The following is a 20,806-nucleotide window of genomic DNA, read 5'->3' as shown; positions in this document are numbered from 1 at the left end:
CGTTGACAGATCACCGGTAATTCTACTATCGATTTCCACGTGACCTTTCCTCGTGTACGATTGCGGTAAGAGTTGTGGTCTAGGCGAGTATTCATCGACATATTGTCGACGGAAAAGCTCTGCTTGCTTGACGAAATATGAAGTTTCAAGCCTCTTTCTATTTCAAAAATATCAATATCGACAGCCACAATATCCGACCCGTATGAAAAGAGGCTCTCCAGAATCCAGCGGTTGATCTTACCGATGGAGGCTTTGTCATCGGCCACCGCACATTCCGGGCTTATTGTGGACGCGGGCAGCCACGTATATTCATTTTTGCAGCCACCTGAAGGCCTAACACGGAGCGCAAGACGCGCACGTTAAGATGTGACAAAAGTTTTTCGTTGCATTTGAAATCGCGTGCGATGTGAGTGAGCGCGACACAAAACTGTTGTCACATCTTAGTGTGGACGTCTTGCGTCCCGTGCTATGCCTTCCGAATATGGATATAACTGAGTACGGTTCCGTACTGTGTTCACAATAAACGCAGGGTCTGGATTTTTATTTCTCTGAACTATTCTCGAGACAATTAACAATGGAGTCAGCGGCGTTCAGCATTTTCTCCCTTATTACATGATTGTTCTCTTTGAATGAAACTACTTTCCTTGTAGCAATAATAAATATTGTATTTTTTGCAAGCACGAGGAAGTTATGGTTATGAGTATTTTATGACTTTGCTTTATGTATGTACCTACATGAAGTTAAATTATGTGCTTATAATATAATTTGACAAAAATCTTTCGAGTTTCGCGAGTGAGATGATAAATACAAATAGCGTTTTCCATCCTTGAATCGGATTAGATTCGAAAAAACCTAGTATATTTAGGTTTAGTGTGAGCGAGGCCTTTCCCTCATTATTTAGGCATTCGTGAGCCCTCAGCTCACCACTTAAAGTTGACATTTTCAGTTCAATTGATAGATTGCTATCACTTTAATGACATACTTACTGTACTATAATGCGGGTAAATTCGTGTTAGAATTCTAGTGATGATAAGTAGGTAGAAGGCTAACTTTGAAGTAGGTTTTTTTTTGCAATTTAGATAAGAGGATTTTATTGAATGAATGTTTTAGAATCTTATTGGTTCTGATTAGTTCTGAATGAGTATGGATTACTGAGAATTACGTACATATTGCGGTAATTAAAATAGAATCTTACAACGGAGGTTGAAGTATTACAATTTATTGTCAAGCTCTATATGAAGGAAATCGTTCTTCAACGATTCTAGAACGATTTCCGAAGTCGAAGCTCGCGGCCCTGAAATAAAACAAAAGTATTTTTTCTACAATCAGTGACAGAACACAACAGGTGGCTTTATCGCCAAGATTGATCTTTCACAGGCAACCTTTAACGTGCTGGCAAACATTTATTTTCACTCCAGCCCTGTATTTACTTGCTTATTATGTACCTGTGGGTATTTACAGTTCGTGTGAACGGGCTCAAATCCGATAACCACTGTGTACAGTGACGGACGCAACAGTATGGATCTTTTGAGTCGTGCGACGAAATGAGGCACATTTTGAGTTATACCGTTATAGTGGATATGTCCTTGTCTGTACGATCTAGGTACACAATTTACGCAGAATTTCGGGCGCACAGGTTTCAGCTCGACTGAATATAAATTTGCATTTGTATTTTCTCCACCGGCAATTTCTAAACTGTGGAGCTGGGAGGACAAATATAAACTAGTTAGAAAGGATATGTCAGTATTGTTCCTGTAATTAGTTGTCCGCTTGTTCGTGATTATGATATGAAAATTAATTTAGAGTTTACTGGCAAGTTGTACTGTTAATTTCAAACTTTGGAATATAAATTCTGATAGTTCGATTCGGTGAGTGATGTTGGTTAACTTTAAAATCTTCTGAAAGTGTGTTTAAGTCGTCAGTCTACATTGACAATGATTTGAGCTTAATGAATCATTATCGTACCAATAACCTTCTACTAAAACACTTTATACTCGTACATATTATTTTAAGATAAAATTATAGTAAGTTACACCACTCCGCGCCGTTCTGTAACTTAACGAAGCAAACACCAAGTCAGCACCAGACGGCTGGCCGATTAAATTAATGAAATGATTCTATTACTCAAGTTAAATATTGGGCGAGGTACTTAAAATAATGAAATTTTCATAAATCTAAAGGACCTTTTCGAACGCGCGCTGCTGTTAAGACAGTAAGGGCGTGGCACATGCCCGATTGAGATTGAAGATTCCACTTCTATCAGAAGCATTCTCCTATTGATTTATCTATAGTTCGTCAAATGACACTAAACAAGCAGACTTTATTCAATCAACGCATTGGACAACATGGACCGTAGGGACCCTTATTTTGGCTGGTGATGATAGCATCCCCATGAGAAACCCTTCTAAGACAAAGCGATCCTCGCGGGTTACTAAGTTACATAGTTCACGAATACGAATAATGTAGGTGGCCGACTAGATATAAAAGAAGATACCTCTACACAATATTCTGTGAGTCAACGATGACGTCACGGCCAGTTGGTTCAGTTCCCAGCGGCTCCCCCACTCGTTGGTTCTGTGATTGTCACAGAGTATTGCATGTTATATCGATACTAGCTTTTTACAAATACCTTCCTTTCGCCTTAGATTTTTTACCTTGGTAATTCCAGGATACACAACCTATATCATCATTAGCGTATAGCAGTCTACTACTGGACGTAGGCTTCTCCCAAAGCACGCCACTGCATGCGATCTATATCTTTCCGCATCCAATCATAACCAGCCACCTTTCGCACGTCGTCACACTCGTCACACCATCTGGCCGGAGGGCATCCCAAACTGCGTTTGCCTAGTCGCCTATGAATTATTCTAATGTGTACCTACAACCAACTACGGTAAAATTAAATTTCAGCCATGAACCTAGTTTTTTTTTTGTAAAATCTCTGGATCCTAACATCACTGATAGGAGTCAATTCATAGCAGTATATAATATTTATGTATCCTGAACCGAGTAAGGCCAACAAGCAAACCCGTAAAAGGGTAGCCAACCCCGACCAGAAATTATAGTTTATCTCCCGCTATGTTATTATAAAATATTAGTTATTAACCTTAAGTTACCTAACAACATTGTTAACAAAATCAATTAATGAACCTCACATCGCTTTATGAAAAACTAACAAAGTGGCAACTATTCAGGACTAACGGCGCTCGCTGCTGTGAGTTTGAAATACTTTGCTAAGTTTTTCTTTGTTCTCCTAATCGGTTGAGCTGTTTCCCAGGGTTGTACAGGGTAGGGTGACCACACATATGCGGCACAAGAGCTATTTAATATTTTGGTTTTTAAGACCCGACGGAAAAGAGGAGTGTAATAAGTTATCGTATCTCTGTGTGTGTGTGTAGCTCCCAAACTCCCAACTGATCTGTGATTATTCTTCGGATATTTTAGTTAGAAAGATATCTAATATCGTCGAAAATAACACAACCGTAGTTACTCTTTCACGTAGGAAAACTCCTTTAAAACCCTGGATAACTCCAGGTCTCCTAAAATGTATTAAAACCAGAGACAAAATGCACAAAAAATGTCAAAAAAATATCGAGGATGAAATGGTTAAAATTGTCTATCACAGGTATAGAAACTTCTGCAATGATTTGTTGAAAAAACTGAAACGCCAGCACCAAAAGACGGAATTAGAAAAAGCTTGCTCGACAAATATGAAACAAACTTGGAAGGTTATCAACAACATAACACAATTTAAAAAACAAAAAATTATAGCTCAGGACCTGATATCCACAGTAGATTCACCTAACGAGGCAGTAAATAACATAAATACTTTTTTTGCCGATGTTGGCAGGAAACTTGCAAATAAAATATTAGAAGATAACCTCCACAACCCATATAAGCCAAACATCCATGATACACCGACAAATCCTATGGTCAACTCATTTGTTATGCTTGATACAGATGTAAGGGAAGTAATGGGACTGATTAATAATCTAAAATGTAATTCATCATCTGGGTGGGACAATATCTCCGGGTTAATTGTCAAGCAGAACAAAGAACTCTTGTCGGGTCTAATAGTTCATATTTGTAATCTATCTTTAAGGTCTGGTAGGTTTCCTGACGCTTTCAAACATTCCATTATCATTCCAATTCATAAATCTGGTGACAAAGCTGATGTTGGTAATTATAGACCCATATCTATCCTCCCAACACTATCAAAAATTTTAGAAAGAATAATCAATAATCGACTTATCAATTATCTAGAATCGGAAAATCTTCTTTCATGTAATCAATACGGCTTTAGGAAGGGCAGATCTACTGCTGACGCTGTATCTGACCTTACAGATCATATAGTCCGAGGTCTTGATGCCGGCGAAAAATGTCTAGCAATCTTCCTCGATCTCGCGAAGGCGTTTGACACGGTGTCTATCCCTCGGCTTCTGTGTAATTTAGAAAGATTGGGAATTCGGGATCTCCAACTTCAACTTTTTAATGATTACCTTTCTAAGAGGACACAGTCTGCGAAAATTGGAAATTTTACTAGCGAACCACTTCCAGTTACATATGGCGTCCCTCAAGGTAGCATTTTAGGTCCCACTCTTTTCTTAATTTATATAAATGACCTGTGCAACCTTGAGCTACCAAATGGAAAAATCTTTACGTTTGCTGATGACACGGCATTGGTCTTTAGCGGTAAAAGTTGGGAAGAGGTTTACTTTCGTGCACAATCTGGTTTCGATAAGGTATCCACTTGCTTACGTCAAAATCTGCTTAGTTTAAACCCTGATAAAACCAAATATCTACCATTCACTATACTTAAAAGTTCCCAACCTGCGAACCGTCTAAATTATCTCATTACTGCTCATCAATCTGACTGTCACAGGTTTCCTTTAGTCGCATGCAATTGTCCGAAAATTGAAAATGTACCGACAATTAAGTACTTGGGTGTAGTATTGGATAGACACCTTAAATTTCTGCCCCATATTCAACAATTATCGAATCGTATTAGGAAACTGATCGTTGTTTTTAAAAATATTCGACATGTTGCTGACACTAAATTGATCAGAATGGTTTATTTCGCCTTATGTCAGTCTTTGCTGACATACTGCATCGATACATGGGGAGGAGCAGCCAAGACTCACTTGATTATCTTAGAAAGAGCGCAACGGGCTATACTTAAGGTTAGCCATTTCCTTCCATATAGACACCCAACCACTCTGTTGTACAAAAAGACAAACCTACTGACTGTCCGTCAGCTTTTTGTCCGCCAAGTATGTTTAATACAGCACAAAACTAATCCGAGTTCATTAGGTAGACGTCGTGCAGACAGAGTGTACAACATAGTCAAATTCAACCATTTTTTTACACATAGATTCACTTGTTATCTTGGTAGTTTTCTCTATAATAAGTTAAGCAAAATAGCGATGATAAAAAATCTTAATAAAACTAGCTGTAAAAATAAACTAACTGAAATTCTTCAAGATCTTTCTTATGATGATACGGAAGATTTACTTTTGTCCACAAGATAAACTTTCATTTAACTTAATAGTAAATTTGTGTTTAGTAAACTTATAAATTAATAGTAACCTTATTTTTATATAAATTTTGTGATTTGTGTTTAATTTTAAGTAGGTAAATTCTACTTTATTTTTATGTTCTGGCTGTTTAGTTATACTTACAGTACTGTTGCACCTACTCTATTAGTTCCAATTAACAGTAACGGAGTAAATACCATATCTGTGTACCTAGTTTAATTTGCGGGATGGCACTGTTGCCTATAATACAGGTTTTACCTAGCTTAGGCATCAGTAACCAAACCAGAATTTTATGTTTTCTTTTGTTCAGTAAACAAACTGTTAATTACTTTTACTGTTTACATGATGTAAAATTCTTTGTTGTACTTAAATTTTTTTATGGCCAATAAATACATTTATTATTATTATTATTATTATTATTATTTAAAAATGATAAATTTACCTCTCGAACAAAACAACAAACAGTTTGAAAGTGCTAGCGTCACAACGTTTTTCTTCGTATCCTTTTCCAATCACTTAGATAAATACGAAACACCAGACATAATCCTTTTTTTGGTAGAGATTTGCAAACGGACGAACGATCTTAGTTCATATAGACGTGTTAGTCGTTGGTCACAACCCATCATAAAAAGCTGTGCCTACATATTTGGTAGAGAAGGTAACCTGATCACCGGAAATACTTCCGGAAGTCTTAACTGATTTACCGTCGGATGGTGACCCTAGCCAGTTCCTCCACAGCCTCGGTAAACAAACTTCGCAACTTTGTTAGCTCTGAGTTAGTAGGAGGTAATCTGGTAAATGGTACAAGTGATTTGTGATTATTGTTAGAGAACAGAGTGTCACGGGTGTGATTCTGCTAGTGATGGATGTGTGTTAAATAGGAGTAGTTTAGACGTTTTGCTAACGACTAATTGCCTTCAATTCTATTTAGCATTGATTTGTTGATACGCCGATAAAGCAATAAAAATATTTAGGTAGGTATATTAACGTGCTTTACACATCATCATCATCAGCCAATAATCATCCACTGCTGGACATAGGCCTCTCCCAAGGAGCGCCACAACACTCGGTCCTCGGCCTTCCTCATCCAACCACTACCCGCCACCCGCCTAAGGTCGTCAGTCCAGCGGGCAGGAGGGCGTCCCACGCTGCGTTTGCCTGTTCGTGGTCTCCACTCGAGAACTCGTCTACCCCAACGGTTATCGGTTCTTCGGCAGATATGACCAGCCCACTGCCACTTCAGCTTGCATATTTTGACAGCTATGTCGGTAACCTTAGTCCTCTGACGGATAACCTCATTTCTGATACGATCCATCAGAGAAACCCCAAGCATAGCTCTCTCCATAGCACGCTGAGCGACTTTAAATCGGTGGACCAGTCCTACCGTCAGTGTCCACGTCTCTGCACCATACGTCATCACTGGCAGGACGCACTGGTTGAAGACTTTTGTCTTCAGGCTCTGAGGAATGGCCGAGGAGAATATGTGACGAAGTTTCCCGAATGCAGCCCAACCCAGTTGGATGCGCCTTGCAGCCTCCTTGTCGAAGTTGCTTCTGCCTAGCCGAATAGTCTGCCCGAGGTAGACATATTCTTGCACAACTTCGATTGTTGCCTCACCAACGGCGACCGGCTCCGGTTTGATGTGAGCATTGTACATGACTTTCGTCTTGTCCAAGTTCATACCGAGGCCAACACGTCGGGAAGCAGCATTTAGGCCACTTAGCATCCAGCTGAGTTCCAGCAGAGATTCTGCCATAATAACGATGTCGTCCGCGAAGCGGAGGTGTGACATGTACTCGCCATTTATACATATGCCATGTCCTTTCCAGTCCAAGGTCTTAAAGACATCTTCCAATGCATTGGTGAACAGTTTCGGAGATATCACATCCCCCTGTCTCACTCCACGTTGCAGTTGGATAGGTCTTGTCTTGTGGTCCTGTACTTGGACAGTCATAGTAGCGGCATTGTACAGACATCTCAACACCTCGATATAGCGCCAATCGATTTGGCATCTCTGCAAGGATTCCAAAACTGCCCAGGTCTCGATGGAGTCGAAGGCTTTTTCATAGTCAACAAAGGCTAGACACAGAGGCTGATTATACTCTTCGGTCTTCTGTATAATCTGCCTTACTGTGTGGATGTGGTCTATTGTACTAAAGCCTTTTCGAAACCCAGCCTGCTCTGGGGGCTGGAACTCGTCTAAATTTTGGGCAAGACGGTTCGTGATAACCCTTGAGAACAGCTTGTATACATGGCTTAAAAGCGAGATCGGTCTATAGTTCTTCAGAAGGGTTTTGTCACCCTTCTTAAAGAACAATACCACGACGCTCTCAGACCATGCCTCCGGTGTAATGCCATTGTGAAGAACCGAATTGAAGAGCCTCTGGAGCTGTTCGAGGATTGCAATACCTCCAGCTTTCAGAAGCTCTGTAGTAATTCCGTCTTCACCCGGAGCCTTGTTGTTTTTAAGCTGCTCAAGGGCTATCCTAATCTCGCCTATGTCGACATCAGGGATGTCGTCAGTGTAGTGGCGTATTAGTGGCGCTCTGGAATCGGTGAGCTGAGCCACAGACTTCTGCGCGTGCTTTACACAAATGTTTCAAAACATTAGTTTGATAGCACCTCAAAAATATAAACTAAAATACTTATAAATAATAAATAAATATACTAATATATCCTTATCAAAATTATAAATAAATATAGTATTTAACTTAGTAACACCCTATGTTTTTCAGCTTTATTTTATATCTAAAATTATAATCATATCACAAAGCAATAATTTTTTATTCATATTCGAACCAGGCAACTATGCTCGCGAACAGTCGTAGGTAGTAACATATAGAACACCGTTCCGTCTTGATTGTGTCCGTACAATAGTTTTGTCTATCTATGCTGATATCTTAGTTATTTCCCGCGAACATAAAAATCGATGTATCGTAGAATTACCCATTTATACCTTTTGCACATGAGTAATGGCGTCGGCGACGCCACGGCAAGCCTACAGAGATTCCTCCACTGACAATATCAACACCATCACACAATGAGGTACCCCCGAGGGACCCATCTGTGCTCACTTGCCCAGTGATTTCATTAATCACACACGCAGTGACGTATCCAGTTACCTACTATAGGTAAGTTTACTAGTGTTAGTCTCCTTCAAAACTATGAGGGATCGGCATAACAACTTATCTTGGCAGGAAATTATACGCAGAACAAAAGTAGTAAAAGGTCATTCACGTAAATCACGTAACCAACAAAGTTCATATTATTATGAAGAAATCAATTTTTTGCGAATTTTAAAATTTTGCTATAAGTAGTTGTTTAGAATAAACCCCATCTGGGTTACCTTTTTGGCTTAATGTACCCTTTTTTAAAGGAAAACATATAACCATCCGGTACCCTGGACCTTGAATTATTGAGTCAGGATCTAAGCTGGACTTTGACCCATTAATAAAATATCAGAAATTATTGGCAAGAATATCATATATTTTTATAGATAATTTATTAAATGTAGAGTTCACGGCAAAGTAGTGTTTACCGAACGTTTTCAGCCCGTTAAACATATTGGCTACATAATGTAGCTTACATTGCACGCTTACTTTTTAAAAAAACTCTGACACTGACATTTATTTCTGTCAACAACGAATTACATAACCTTTGCATTTATAAAAGTAAAAGTTATTGAATATTTTATCAACAGCTCGTCTTTTGTATATTTCAAATGGATGCGGTATTGACTGGGAGGTATGCAATTAATTAGTAGAACATAAACAACTTTACTACAGTAGTTGGTAGTACGATTTAACTATAAAGCGAAGCAATTATTTGCAAAGTACAAACACGGGATTGAGTAACCGTTAGTAAAGCAGTAGGGGTACCATTCCACTGCATATTATGCTATGCTATGGTGCAAACATGTGAAAGCTATGCGATGTATTGGTAATATTAATATAGCTACACATAGCACACATCCATAGCAAACATCGCTTCTAAAAAAAACATATCTTAATGGAATCCGTTTCCTCCAGTGCTAAGCTATGTGCAACAATAAATATGATTGGTAGATGTTAATACCAAACGCATCCATAGCAAATAGCAACGTAGCATAGCAGATCTCTGGTGGAATGGTACCCTAAAGCGAGCACCCGAGCCGGTAAGCAAGCCAAAACAATGAATTTCATTTAACAATCAGTGTAATCTTACATTTCTAATTCTATCCAAGGGTGTTACGTGATTTGGCAGTCCTCCTATACAACACATCGAGCCGGTTTAATTACAAATCCAATTTTAGAATGTAAAGAATATACTTATACAATAAGCCATTTTGTGTGAATAGACCCGAACCTATGGCGTTCCCTAGATAATTTCCGAAATTAATTACAATGCTTTGTCTTTCAATGGGGTTCAATTCAAGTTGCCACACAAGTGGAAATAAATTTTCGGGCAAAACCTGTTCACAGGAAAATTACATAAGTACAGTAAAACATAAAACTTGTCTAGAATTTGATATTATGCCGCATTTTATAACTTTATCATAATTTTCCATTACAAGTATAGAGCAGAGTAGTGCTGGGGGACACTCCAGATTACGAACGTTTACTTTTCAGGGGTCACTCCCTGAATTAGCAATCTGCAGGTTTGTTTTTCCTAAGCTTCGGAGCGCTGTGCTAACCGCGGCTCTATCTCGTTGTATTAAGCGTGGCGATTGCTGTAGTATATTTATTTTAACCCTTCATTTATGGTACGGTTCTGGAACGAACCGTAAGCCACTTTTCATAACAGTTTTATGCTATGCTTTTAGACCAAGTATGTATTTACTCTACCACCCGTTGTGGATTGGCTATCTTTGAGTCCAGCTTCCACTCAGCTAAGTATTTTCATTTCAATACTCACGTATTGAGGTAGTATGAATGTAGTGTGTAGGGTTGTGTATTAGATATTTACGAGTAGTTTACCAATCAGTTTTGCTTGACTTTCCTGTAGATACTTTATGTACTTGTTAGAACAATATTCAATTTATTATGGTGCAGCAGTATAGCCTGCATGGTAGGTAGGCAATTAACTACTAATTAGTTTAGCTCGTATTCGTATCGTAAAGCATGCGCTTGTTACAACAAATAGTGCAAAAGTAACACATAATATGCAGTATTTTGTATTCTGTGGTAGGTTTTAATGGGCTCAGATCTCAAATCATCACAGTCTTTAACGTTTTAATTAGGTTATTCGTATTCCGAACCTAAACCGCTCCATAAACAGGGAAACAAACGCAAGGCATGCTAATACTAGTATAATACTAGACGCAAAATGTTATTAGGAACATTAAATCTGAATAAATAAAGTAGTCTCGTTGTCTGGACGCTACCGCAGTCTTCATAGTAAAATTATGAAAGTAGGGTGACTAGACCCCTAAACGGGCGATAATAGCCTGAATACTCGTATTCAGGCTATTATCGCGTAAGTGTGGCTTCCGTTTATAGTTAAAACAAAAACAAAAAAGAGTACTGTAGGGACTCTCTGGCTTTATGAAAACGATGTTTTTTTTCAGCTGGGATCTTTTCAATGAAAAATAATCGTAGTTACCGCTGCTGCTGTAGCCCTCCGAAATTTCGTTTTCGTAACTCGAGAGTGATCCTCCAGTGCATCTGGCTGACAGTATCGATACGTCATAAACCACCGTATTAATATTTATTATATAAACACATTTCTTTATTTTGTTGTTTAGGTGTTGCTTTTTATTAATTGCCATGTAACGCGTACGAGAAGATACGAAGTTATTCTTCTGTTGTTCCTCTACTGTGCTGTCGTTGACCCAATTCGGTGTTTATTTATCGGTGCTGGCGCCGCGGCGTTTAAGGAAATGTCTCTTGTGGATTTCTCTTCGCTTTCCTATTGGGGCGGTTTTACGAGATGTTATCAAGCGGGGTTGGTCGATCGTGTTGGCAGTGCTAATGCTAACCTATATTCGGTCTTGTTTTTACGCCGTAAACCTAGATTTCGACGTTTCTGCGGTAGTTTTCAGTAGCCAGGGACGTTATTATTGACTGCGTGACTTTTATTTGGAGATAGGTAGGTAAATTATGAACATAGTAACTCAACTTCTTAGAATGATGATGATTATTCCTTTAACTCCACGAGAAGCATAGGGCCTCCCAGTTCTTCTCCAGATGTTTCTATCCTGGGCTCTATCCTTGCCTTCATGCCAGGAGATTCCGACGGTTGCTGAGGATGGATCTCCTCCAAGTGATTGCAGGTCGCCCTTTGCGCTTTATGCCCTGCGGCGAATACTAATCTATAATGCTCTTCCTTTTGTAAGTGGAACTTTTCCATAGCTCGCGTGTTTATATAGAATAGAACCATATAGAGTCGTAGTTAGTGCAGCAGCCCTCCGAAACTTAGTTTTCCGTAAGCATAACAGACCCTTCTCCGAATCTTCGTATTTCGTCCACCAAAAGTACTGTCGTAAGTAAAAGGTCGGTTACTCTATATCACAAAAATCTAAGTATAGTAAAGGAGCGTTGCTGCTCTAGCCACGACTCAATCTCGTTGCATTAAACGCGCCGATTGTACGACTGATCTCGTTCGTTCGTTTTTCGTCAGTATAGAGTAACCCATTGGAAGGAGACCCATGCCCTAGCAGTGGGGACGTGATGGGTCGTGATGAACATGATGATGATAAAGTAACCCCAGTACCCATGCTCCTCAGCTCTGATCTGACGGCGCGTCAAGCACTTAACGCGAGCCATAAAGCCACTTGTATGCAACCGGAGCTCCCACATTATGCCCCGTCTTATTGAATCATTATAGTAACGCTAACAGGATGCCCGTAACTGGAACACGCAATAAACTGTAGAGCAGCTGTTTACGTAGACGAGGAACTACTAGGAGCTGTCGTCTGATAGTAAGATCTATACAAATCGGTACATCAATAATAGAGTATGCATGGTGCTGCAAAAGTGGTATAGTAAGGCGGTTAATAGGTTTTTCATTCTAGACAAATACTTAAAATTAGTGGAAAGAAGGAAAATTCATTATAAAACCAAAAAAAATGCCAATTCTTAGAAGCCGTACAGAAAAACCGATTCACAATGAACCTCTGAGTCTCCTCCTTTCATCCTACGTAGGTAGGTATTCTTACTCTTTTTTACACGCCCTGTATAATGTGTGGGTTCGTAAATCTTACCCTGGGGAAGGACAGCTATTTAAAAACAGCTTTACCCCGCGAGCTACTCTTCTCTTAATTAATTAGGCTTAATTAAATTTTCCCGGTTTTCCCGTCGGATTACTGAGTTTTTTTCTTTAATAAATACCTTTTGGCAATAACAAACAGAACAACAAATAAAGTTGAGAGTGCGGAATCGGTTCAGCAGGTAGCGTGATCAAGGAAAATAAGTTTTTTTTTTATATTTATCGATAATTATAATTAAAATGTTTACTTATGAAACACCATCCTTTATTATCCAAGTGTAACCGCTCCCAGCTAAAGCGAAATAGACCTGTCTCCAAACATTAAATTGATATTGCTTCTATCGGGCGCTACTTGGAACTTTAAAATAAATAAAGTTAGATTAAAATACATAAGGGCACATCGGCAAACAAGACAAGTACATTCTGTTTATTCTGTCTGACTCGACTGTGAATTTGTGAGAAACGTTTACGTTTAAATTAATTTAATTATAAAGTTACAACAACCCAATCACTTTGGTTCAACTGTCGTAAATATAGAAAGATGAAAGTCGAAATAGCAGGCCTTATTCAAAGGCAAGTAACAGTTGTAAAGCGCCACTCGTTAATTAATAAGATGTTCAAAATATTATCGCCCCATAATTTTAATGTATCCACTATCAATAAGCTAATAGAACGAAACGTCAGATTTCATAATCGATAACTATGCGTAATGTAGGAACATAATATTATATGTAATTACGATATTATTCTATTTGTCTTCTAAGTTCGCTTTACAATTTTAGTGCTGGGTCGAATAGGTCCTCGGGTGGCGCTTGGCACTTGTTTTATATTAACGTTGGTTCTTTCACATTTTATAGAAGCTGCCTCGAGGTCGCCGCTCGGCCTGCGATAGTAAAAATGACATAAAATACCACCTGTAAACCCTCCAGTGATACTCATTAAAGTCAGCCAAGAAAAATGCGAATCTTTTAAGTACTTTGTTTCACAGTTACGTATAGAAAATACGCATTTTCAGTTTGTGTATCGTTTCGTTTGTGTGTTTCAGTATCAGTGAAAACTGATAACCTGAGATACTACCTCAGAAAGAGTATTGGGTATTTGGGTTTTGGAAGCTATAACTTTCTGACGAACAAATTCAGTCAGAAATTAATACCTACCAAATTGAGGACATCATTTTAAAATCGATTACTTCCAATTTCAAGTTGAACGTTCAGTATTTTACAATATCCTTCTCTAGACATTCTCTGAAACTCCGTTCGATCAAGTGTGGTACGTCCCCGGACCCGAGGAATCAAACTAGGACCTACTGCCGGCCGTTTCCAATTAAACTTTATACTGGAAGGTCCAGCTACCGCCATGATCGATCGCTCGCAACTAGCCTTAGATTATCAAAATACGCATTAGATGGTGTATCACATACAAAAATAAGGCAAAAAACTATCCGCATTTTGTTTACTGTCAAACCATTTTAATTTCAACCTAATGATAACCATTGTACTTACCAATGAATAAAGTCACAAAAGGTAGAAGTGGGGTGTTTTTTGTTAAGACGTTGCCTTTTTTGCACTGACACTCCATCTGTTCGTATATTGTTAATCTAAGCAACTAGCAATGCGCAGTGTATTGACACACGGAGTACGGACATCCGACATGTAGTTTATTAATAACGCAATAGGGACAACAATATATGAAGCTATCTGATTACCGCGAGCTTCGATGTGTATTAAAAAGTTTTCCCGGGAATGGTGGGATAAAACTTAAGCTACACTCACGGGCAATGAAAATGTTCCACTGAGAAAAGCACCAAATTACTTATAAACGGAAAACGCTTCTGCAACATTGAAGTACATTTAACAGAGCATCAGGATATTACCAATTAAAAACGGTACGTAATATTTCGTACCAATACTAAATTAAATCTTTGAAAAAATTGGGGTCGTTTTGTGTCGGCATTTTGTGAGTGGAACTATTTCATTTCCCGTGAGTGTATATCTTAAATGGCTCCAGCTTAAGCTTTTACGTTTTTAATATCATTGGTAGGATATAATATAACCCATTAAAAAGCCGTAATTATACTGCTTACCATGAGATTCAGCTTGTTTTATTATACCTACGTAAATTAATGAAACTTTCCATGAACAGGAATAAACATTCTTAGAGATTATTGTAGGTACAGTCAGCAAGCGATATTAAGTAAATAACTTCAATATTTACTTAAGCAACAGAAAATGTATATGTTATGTAGATTGATCAAGAAATGGTCGTTGCACAAAAAAAGTGCACTAACAATTAATTTGGCTGTAGATGAACAGTTTCAGACTCTAGTTTCGTTGACTTATTTCTTTTGCTGTCGGTACATGCAAATCAGAGAGCTCGGAGTACCTCTGTAGAACATTTGTACTGACAAGAGCCCCTTTAGCTAATCAGCTGGGTACTTGAAAATTGTTTTTCTTTCATCTCGGAATAACAATCGCAATTGGCGAGATCCCTTGAAGAAAACTCGCTCTTCTTTTATGTATTTATATTATACTGTTTGTTGTAGCCATAATAAAGTGTTGAGAGGATCTCTCGTGTTTTTGTACGGGTCATTGAACTAACATCAAGTATGTATGTAGGTATAGTCATGGACAACAGAACTCAATAATTATGTTCTATAGTAACGTTGCCATCATCAGAGATTTTGTTTTATCCTTTTTCCAAGTACATTTACTTTAAGTTTTATTTAATGCTATGCACGTAGGTAATTAGCTCGTTTGTCAATAAGAATAGAATAGAATACTACTTTATTGATTTACCATAACATACATTTATTTTAAATTTTATTTAACGCGTATGTAATTAGCTCGTTTATCAATAAGAATAGAATAGAATACTACTTTATTGATTTACCATAACATAAATAAAAATGTATAAGTACAGTGGGTATTACTCAAAGGCCGGCTTATCGCTAAAAGTGATATCTTCAAAATGAGAGCATCTATAGGGTGATTTCTTTCAGCCCACCTTGTATAACTATACTTGTATACTAGACTAGTATTTAATGAGCTCACTCGTCGTACTTGCTAGTTTCCTCTTTTTATATCTGAGTAGGATGTGGTTGTCTGGATGAGATTACTTTTTAGATTTTGTCATTAGACCGCCGATTGTACCTAATATTTAATTTCTGTTCTAAGTTTGTGAAACTGCTTCCGTTTGTGCCCAATAAATAGTATTTTTTCTTCTCTCTCTCAGCCTTCTGTAGTCCACTGTTGGACATAGGCCTCTCCTAACGATCGCCACCCCAAACGGTCACCCGCCATCTGCATCCAGCGGCTTCCCGCTTCCGCAGATCATCAGACCAACGGGTTGGGGGGCTAATTTTTTCTTTATCTTGATATATTATCTAACCTATACCTATATTTGTTGCAGCCACGGCGAGGACCTGATCGTGACGCCGTTCGCGCAGGTGCTGGCGAGCCTGCGCAGCGTGCGCAACAACTTCCTGTGCCTCACCAACGTGCCCGTCGGGAAGTGAGTACACACCTTTATTTTAAACTATAGCTGAAGGCCTAATGGCTGGGACACTTAAACACTCTCTCGCTCTCCCCCATTAAACACCTGCGAATAGAAGGGAGACGTTTTCACCACACGACGTCGTATCGTGTTTATGTGTCCCGGCCCTAAGGGGCGCAAGACGTGATAAAAGTTTTGCTTCGCACTCACACACATCGCGCGGTTTCGAGAGCGAGTGAGCGGCTTGCACCCTGTGCTGAGCCTTCTGGTGCTAGCGAGCGTACACTTAAAAGATTTTCTGACCAATTCCAGCATAAAAGTGTCCTATATGTTAATGTAGGGTGTCAGCTTCCTCCATACCAAATTCGTTCAGTAGTTTTTGCGTGAAAGAGTACCACGACGTCGACGACACTAACGTGCCACCGGGTAGAGCTACGCTAACTTTGCAACTGAAAGAAATGCCAACACACATCCATTAGAGCCACAGTTATACTTATACGAGACGCCAGGTACCGTGAGATTCCTAAATTAAAATATACAGAAATTAAATTATACATACCTAGATTATTGTAATTTAGGTGCTTCATGATTTAACCTAACATCTCGATCGGAATCGTGAACATGACCTACATGGCTTTTATAATTCGGCCCATTCTTCATAATTTCATATAATATATGTACCGTGACTTAATAATCTATCAACCTCATACAAACAATCACTCAACAATAAATATGCGTTAAACTCATGTGTACAGACTCCTGTTACATTGTATAAATTATTCCAAGGCCAAATAAATTATTATATGATGAAATAATTGATATGCATAATTATGGACCTCAAAGTACCTACGCTTGAGTAGGTATAAAACATAAAACAAATAAGATGAGTCACAAAACTGACATGGCAACGATCTTGTACATTTAACTTCAATTAATTAGAACCACTTGACGAAAATAATTATTGCTGTCTAAATATAAACTGTCTTGATTGCTTTAGGCATGATGTATGTATGTCATGATTTTAACAGGGAGATAAAATATCAACAACCGTGCGTCATTCATTGTTGAACTTTTATTCGAGCAAGTGTATTCATTTCAACCACTTCTGTCATTTGTTGCATCATAGTGATAAGGGGTGCATTTTCATGTATCGTTTGCGGTTTGCGTAAAATATCAAAACTAGCACTAGATGTACTTACTGAATTATAATAAGTAGGTAAGTACTTACCTACTATTATGTACTTACTGAAATAAGAACTAGCTAAAGCTTTTTGTGTTTTTGTGTATTGCACAATATATTATGTGCGAGCATTAAATTTTATGACTTATTAACTTTTCTTATCTCTATTATTATTTGTTTTATCTATGTATGTTTTAAGTGCATTTATCATGCAAAAGGATGGAGCAGATAGGCGGACAAGAGTAGAAGTGATTTTTTCATGTTTACCTTATCTTCTTAATAATATATGACACATCCCCATATAAACTACTTAAAGCTTGGTCCACATGTGTAGCATTTACCCTTATGAGATCTTTGAATTACAGGCTTGCCACGTATCTTGATCGCTAGTCTGACGTAATATCTGACAGAATTTTCAAAGAACATGCTTTTTTGCCTTTAGGCCTCTGCATCGCTGTGGGACACTATTAATATAGCTACGTAAAAAAAGCCTTTTTGATTGATAGATAGGTAGTTATCTGTTATGGCCATTATCATACAAACCACATTTCTATAAGCTTTAGTAAAAGATGAGAGCCTTCTTGAACAACGTACCTGATTTATACAATAAGTATACTTCCAGCGAACCCGAGCAGTCAGCGACTGGCGCTAATCTTCTGGCCAATCGTATTATCCTAATTAAGTACAATCCTTCAGCAGGCATCCTTATTGAAATACACTACCAAATTACATTCAGTACAAATATTAAATTAATTAACTTACATGACGATGTGGCTGAGTGCTCAGATTCATTAGTAATTAGCTGCCAATTAATGTTAAACGGTTTAATTAGCATTGTGTGAATTATAGGCAATGCAATTACGAGTCCATGTATCAATGAGATTAAAAATACATAGGTAGTACTCGAAACAAGGCATAATTTGGTGGTAGGTAATATAAAAAATCTCATTGTTTGTTTATTATTATACAGGGTGTTTAACAAGAGGTCTAGTTAGCTGTAGCAATCGACCAAGGTGTAAGTAAGTCAAAAAACTGACTTTGTTCTACGACTTTACAATATGATATTTTTACTTTGTTCGGGGTTGTTTTATTCACGTAGGTATTATTACGTAAAGCTAAAAGCTGGACAGGATGCCCAATTTGTTTATACAACGCCCTGTATTATATATTTAATACCCTGTATCGTACCCTTGAGTGAACAGTCGTAATAAGATGGGCGCTTTTCCATTATCCAACACGGCAACGACTTACGGGAAAAACCTGAAATGTAAGAAGAAAATCGGCACCCATATACTTACACTGGGAGCGATGTAAGCAGTAAAGACAAAATAGATTATTTTTGCACTGTTGAACGATTGGATACTGAAAATTATTTTTCACAATAATTCATAAAATCCGTTATTGAACAGTTAAATTTATTTAAATACTTACGTGGATTCAGACTCGGCTACATTCTATGGGATTTTTTATTTATTTATTTATATTTGTATCCAAATTACATAGTTTCAGTTAAATTGTGTCTCTAGTGTAGTTTGAATTATAGTGATTCACCAAAATATGTTACATCGTTCCTGTAAGTTACAATTTCATTCACCTTTAGTTCAATCTGCTGGTGATGGCAGTGGGGACCCGCCCTTATGGCGTTGGGCTCGGATGCCACGCAACCGTGTAAGCAATTATTGTTCGGCGATGCGGATATAGATCTGAATATCATATATTACTTATGTACATATATTTATTTGTTTGTTACATACATACGTACAATATCTGCTGAATATATCTGTTGTTTTTAGCCTAACAGGTACTTAATGGTTTTGTTTGCCGAAACTCTTTATTTTTACTTTATAAACTTACAAAAAATAAACTTATTTATAACGAAATACTCTCATAATAATTCAGTGGGTAGGTAAGCATGAAAGTCTGAAAATTTATTTATCGGTTACCCAGGATTAGGCTAAGACCTAGGACCTCGTAGCATAGAGATGGGAATAGATAGAATACTCTTTATTTGTACACCAAAAATAATAACAAAATAAACAAGTTGTAACTAATTTAATTAGGGCACAAAAGGCGGTCTTATCGCTTAAAGCGATCTCTGCCCAACAAGGTTTGGATGTACGTAGTTAATTCAGTAACAAAAATATGACAACATATTATTGAAACATTGCGTGGGTTAAAAAGTCACGCGCTCCTCAAGGTTGCAGTGACTAATAGATCAGCATAAAATTACATAATAAATAGATTGGCTTACGAATAGGTGAAGTTCAACGAATTGGCCTTCTTGAATTAATAGTTAAAGTAGTTATACATTAGTTTCAAAGATACGCAATAAGTAAAAGAAAGAGTTGATGGAGAAACCTTCCTTAAAAACCTTAGGTGATTCATTCAGTACATGTCATATTTTAGTAGGTAGGTATCCTACCATCTAGAATATCCATCCATCCATAGGTACTATGCAAATCAATATACCGTCTGCGACTGGTGAAACTGCGGCTACCGAATGGCGTAGTGGTTAGTGACCCTGACTACTGAGCCGAAGGTACCGGGTTCGATTCCCGGCTGGGGCAGATATTTGTTTAAACACAGATATTTGTTCTCGGGTCTTGGATGTGCCCGTGAAATGGCAATAGGCCCGCCCCCTATTACATTGGGACTAACTAACATTAACACTGGCGAAAAGTGGGTGCAGCAATGCACCTCTGCCTACCCCGCAAGGGAGTACATTAGTACAAGGTTTGAGAGTTTATATTTTTATTTAGTATAGTATATATATATTTATCCCGTCTGCATTTTTTCCCTGACTTAGCTTGGATATTTTTTGTATGCAATATAAATAGGAATATATTCGTACTGTAATTCAACGGCCTTTTCCCTAGCAGTACATTGACCGGCATTCTGTCGACCGCTGATATAATTCAACCCAATGCATACTAAAATTGAATTCTTTAAAACATTTTATTTGCAAAACCACACCAGTTTAATTAGCAAATACCTCTGACCGATACATTCGAGCGGTTATTTCACAACAATACACCACACTAGGGTTTCACGTCACCGAAATAGGTTATGAGAGTGTGACGCGGAGCGGGCGTGGGGCCCCGGCGTCACGTGCCCGCCCACTGAGGGCGGCTACTCCCGGTTAACGACTGAAGTGTATTGTGACGTTTTGTAACGCGTCCTAGTGTTTCTGTCGGTGTCAACAATTAGGACTACTTCCGACCGTCCCACCACCGCATATAAGCAACCAATCGCTAAGGCCATGTCCGCTTGTCCACACAGCGAATATTTCGCCGCGCGAAATTAATTCGCGAGAATTATGTTCCGCGCTCAAAGTTCGCCTTTTCCTGACAGGGCCTAACAAGCATCATCTGTAAAATCTGACATAATTTGTATGGATCTGACATTAGTTTGAAAG

General features: G+C 38.3%; 1 protein-coding gene across 4 annotated transcripts in view; it reads left to right on the top strand.

Moving 5' to 3' along the window:
- The window catches only part of LOC105382098 (cAMP-specific 3',5'-cyclic phosphodiesterase, isoforms N/G), a 162,734-nt gene that overhangs the window by 99,683 nt on the left and 42,245 nt on the right, over positions 1-20,806 (top strand). For all 4 annotated transcript variants that reach the window (XM_048629253.1, XM_048629255.1, XM_048629254.1 and 1 more), the window contains one exon: positions 16,128-16,229. In XM_048629253.1, coding sequence (XP_048485210.1) covers positions 16,128-16,229 — 102 coding nt within the window. The remainder of the gene's footprint in view (positions 1-16,127; positions 16,230-20,806) is intronic.

This window comes from Plutella xylostella, chromosome 22 (genome assembly GCF_932276165.1).
Source record: "Plutella xylostella chromosome 22, ilPluXylo3.1, whole genome shotgun sequence".
In the NCBI taxonomy this organism is placed as follows: Eukaryota; Metazoa; Arthropoda; class Insecta; order Lepidoptera; family Plutellidae; genus Plutella; species Plutella xylostella.
The sequence above is the reverse complement of the archived record's forward strand: the minus strand, read 5'-3'. Positions and strand labels throughout refer to the sequence as shown.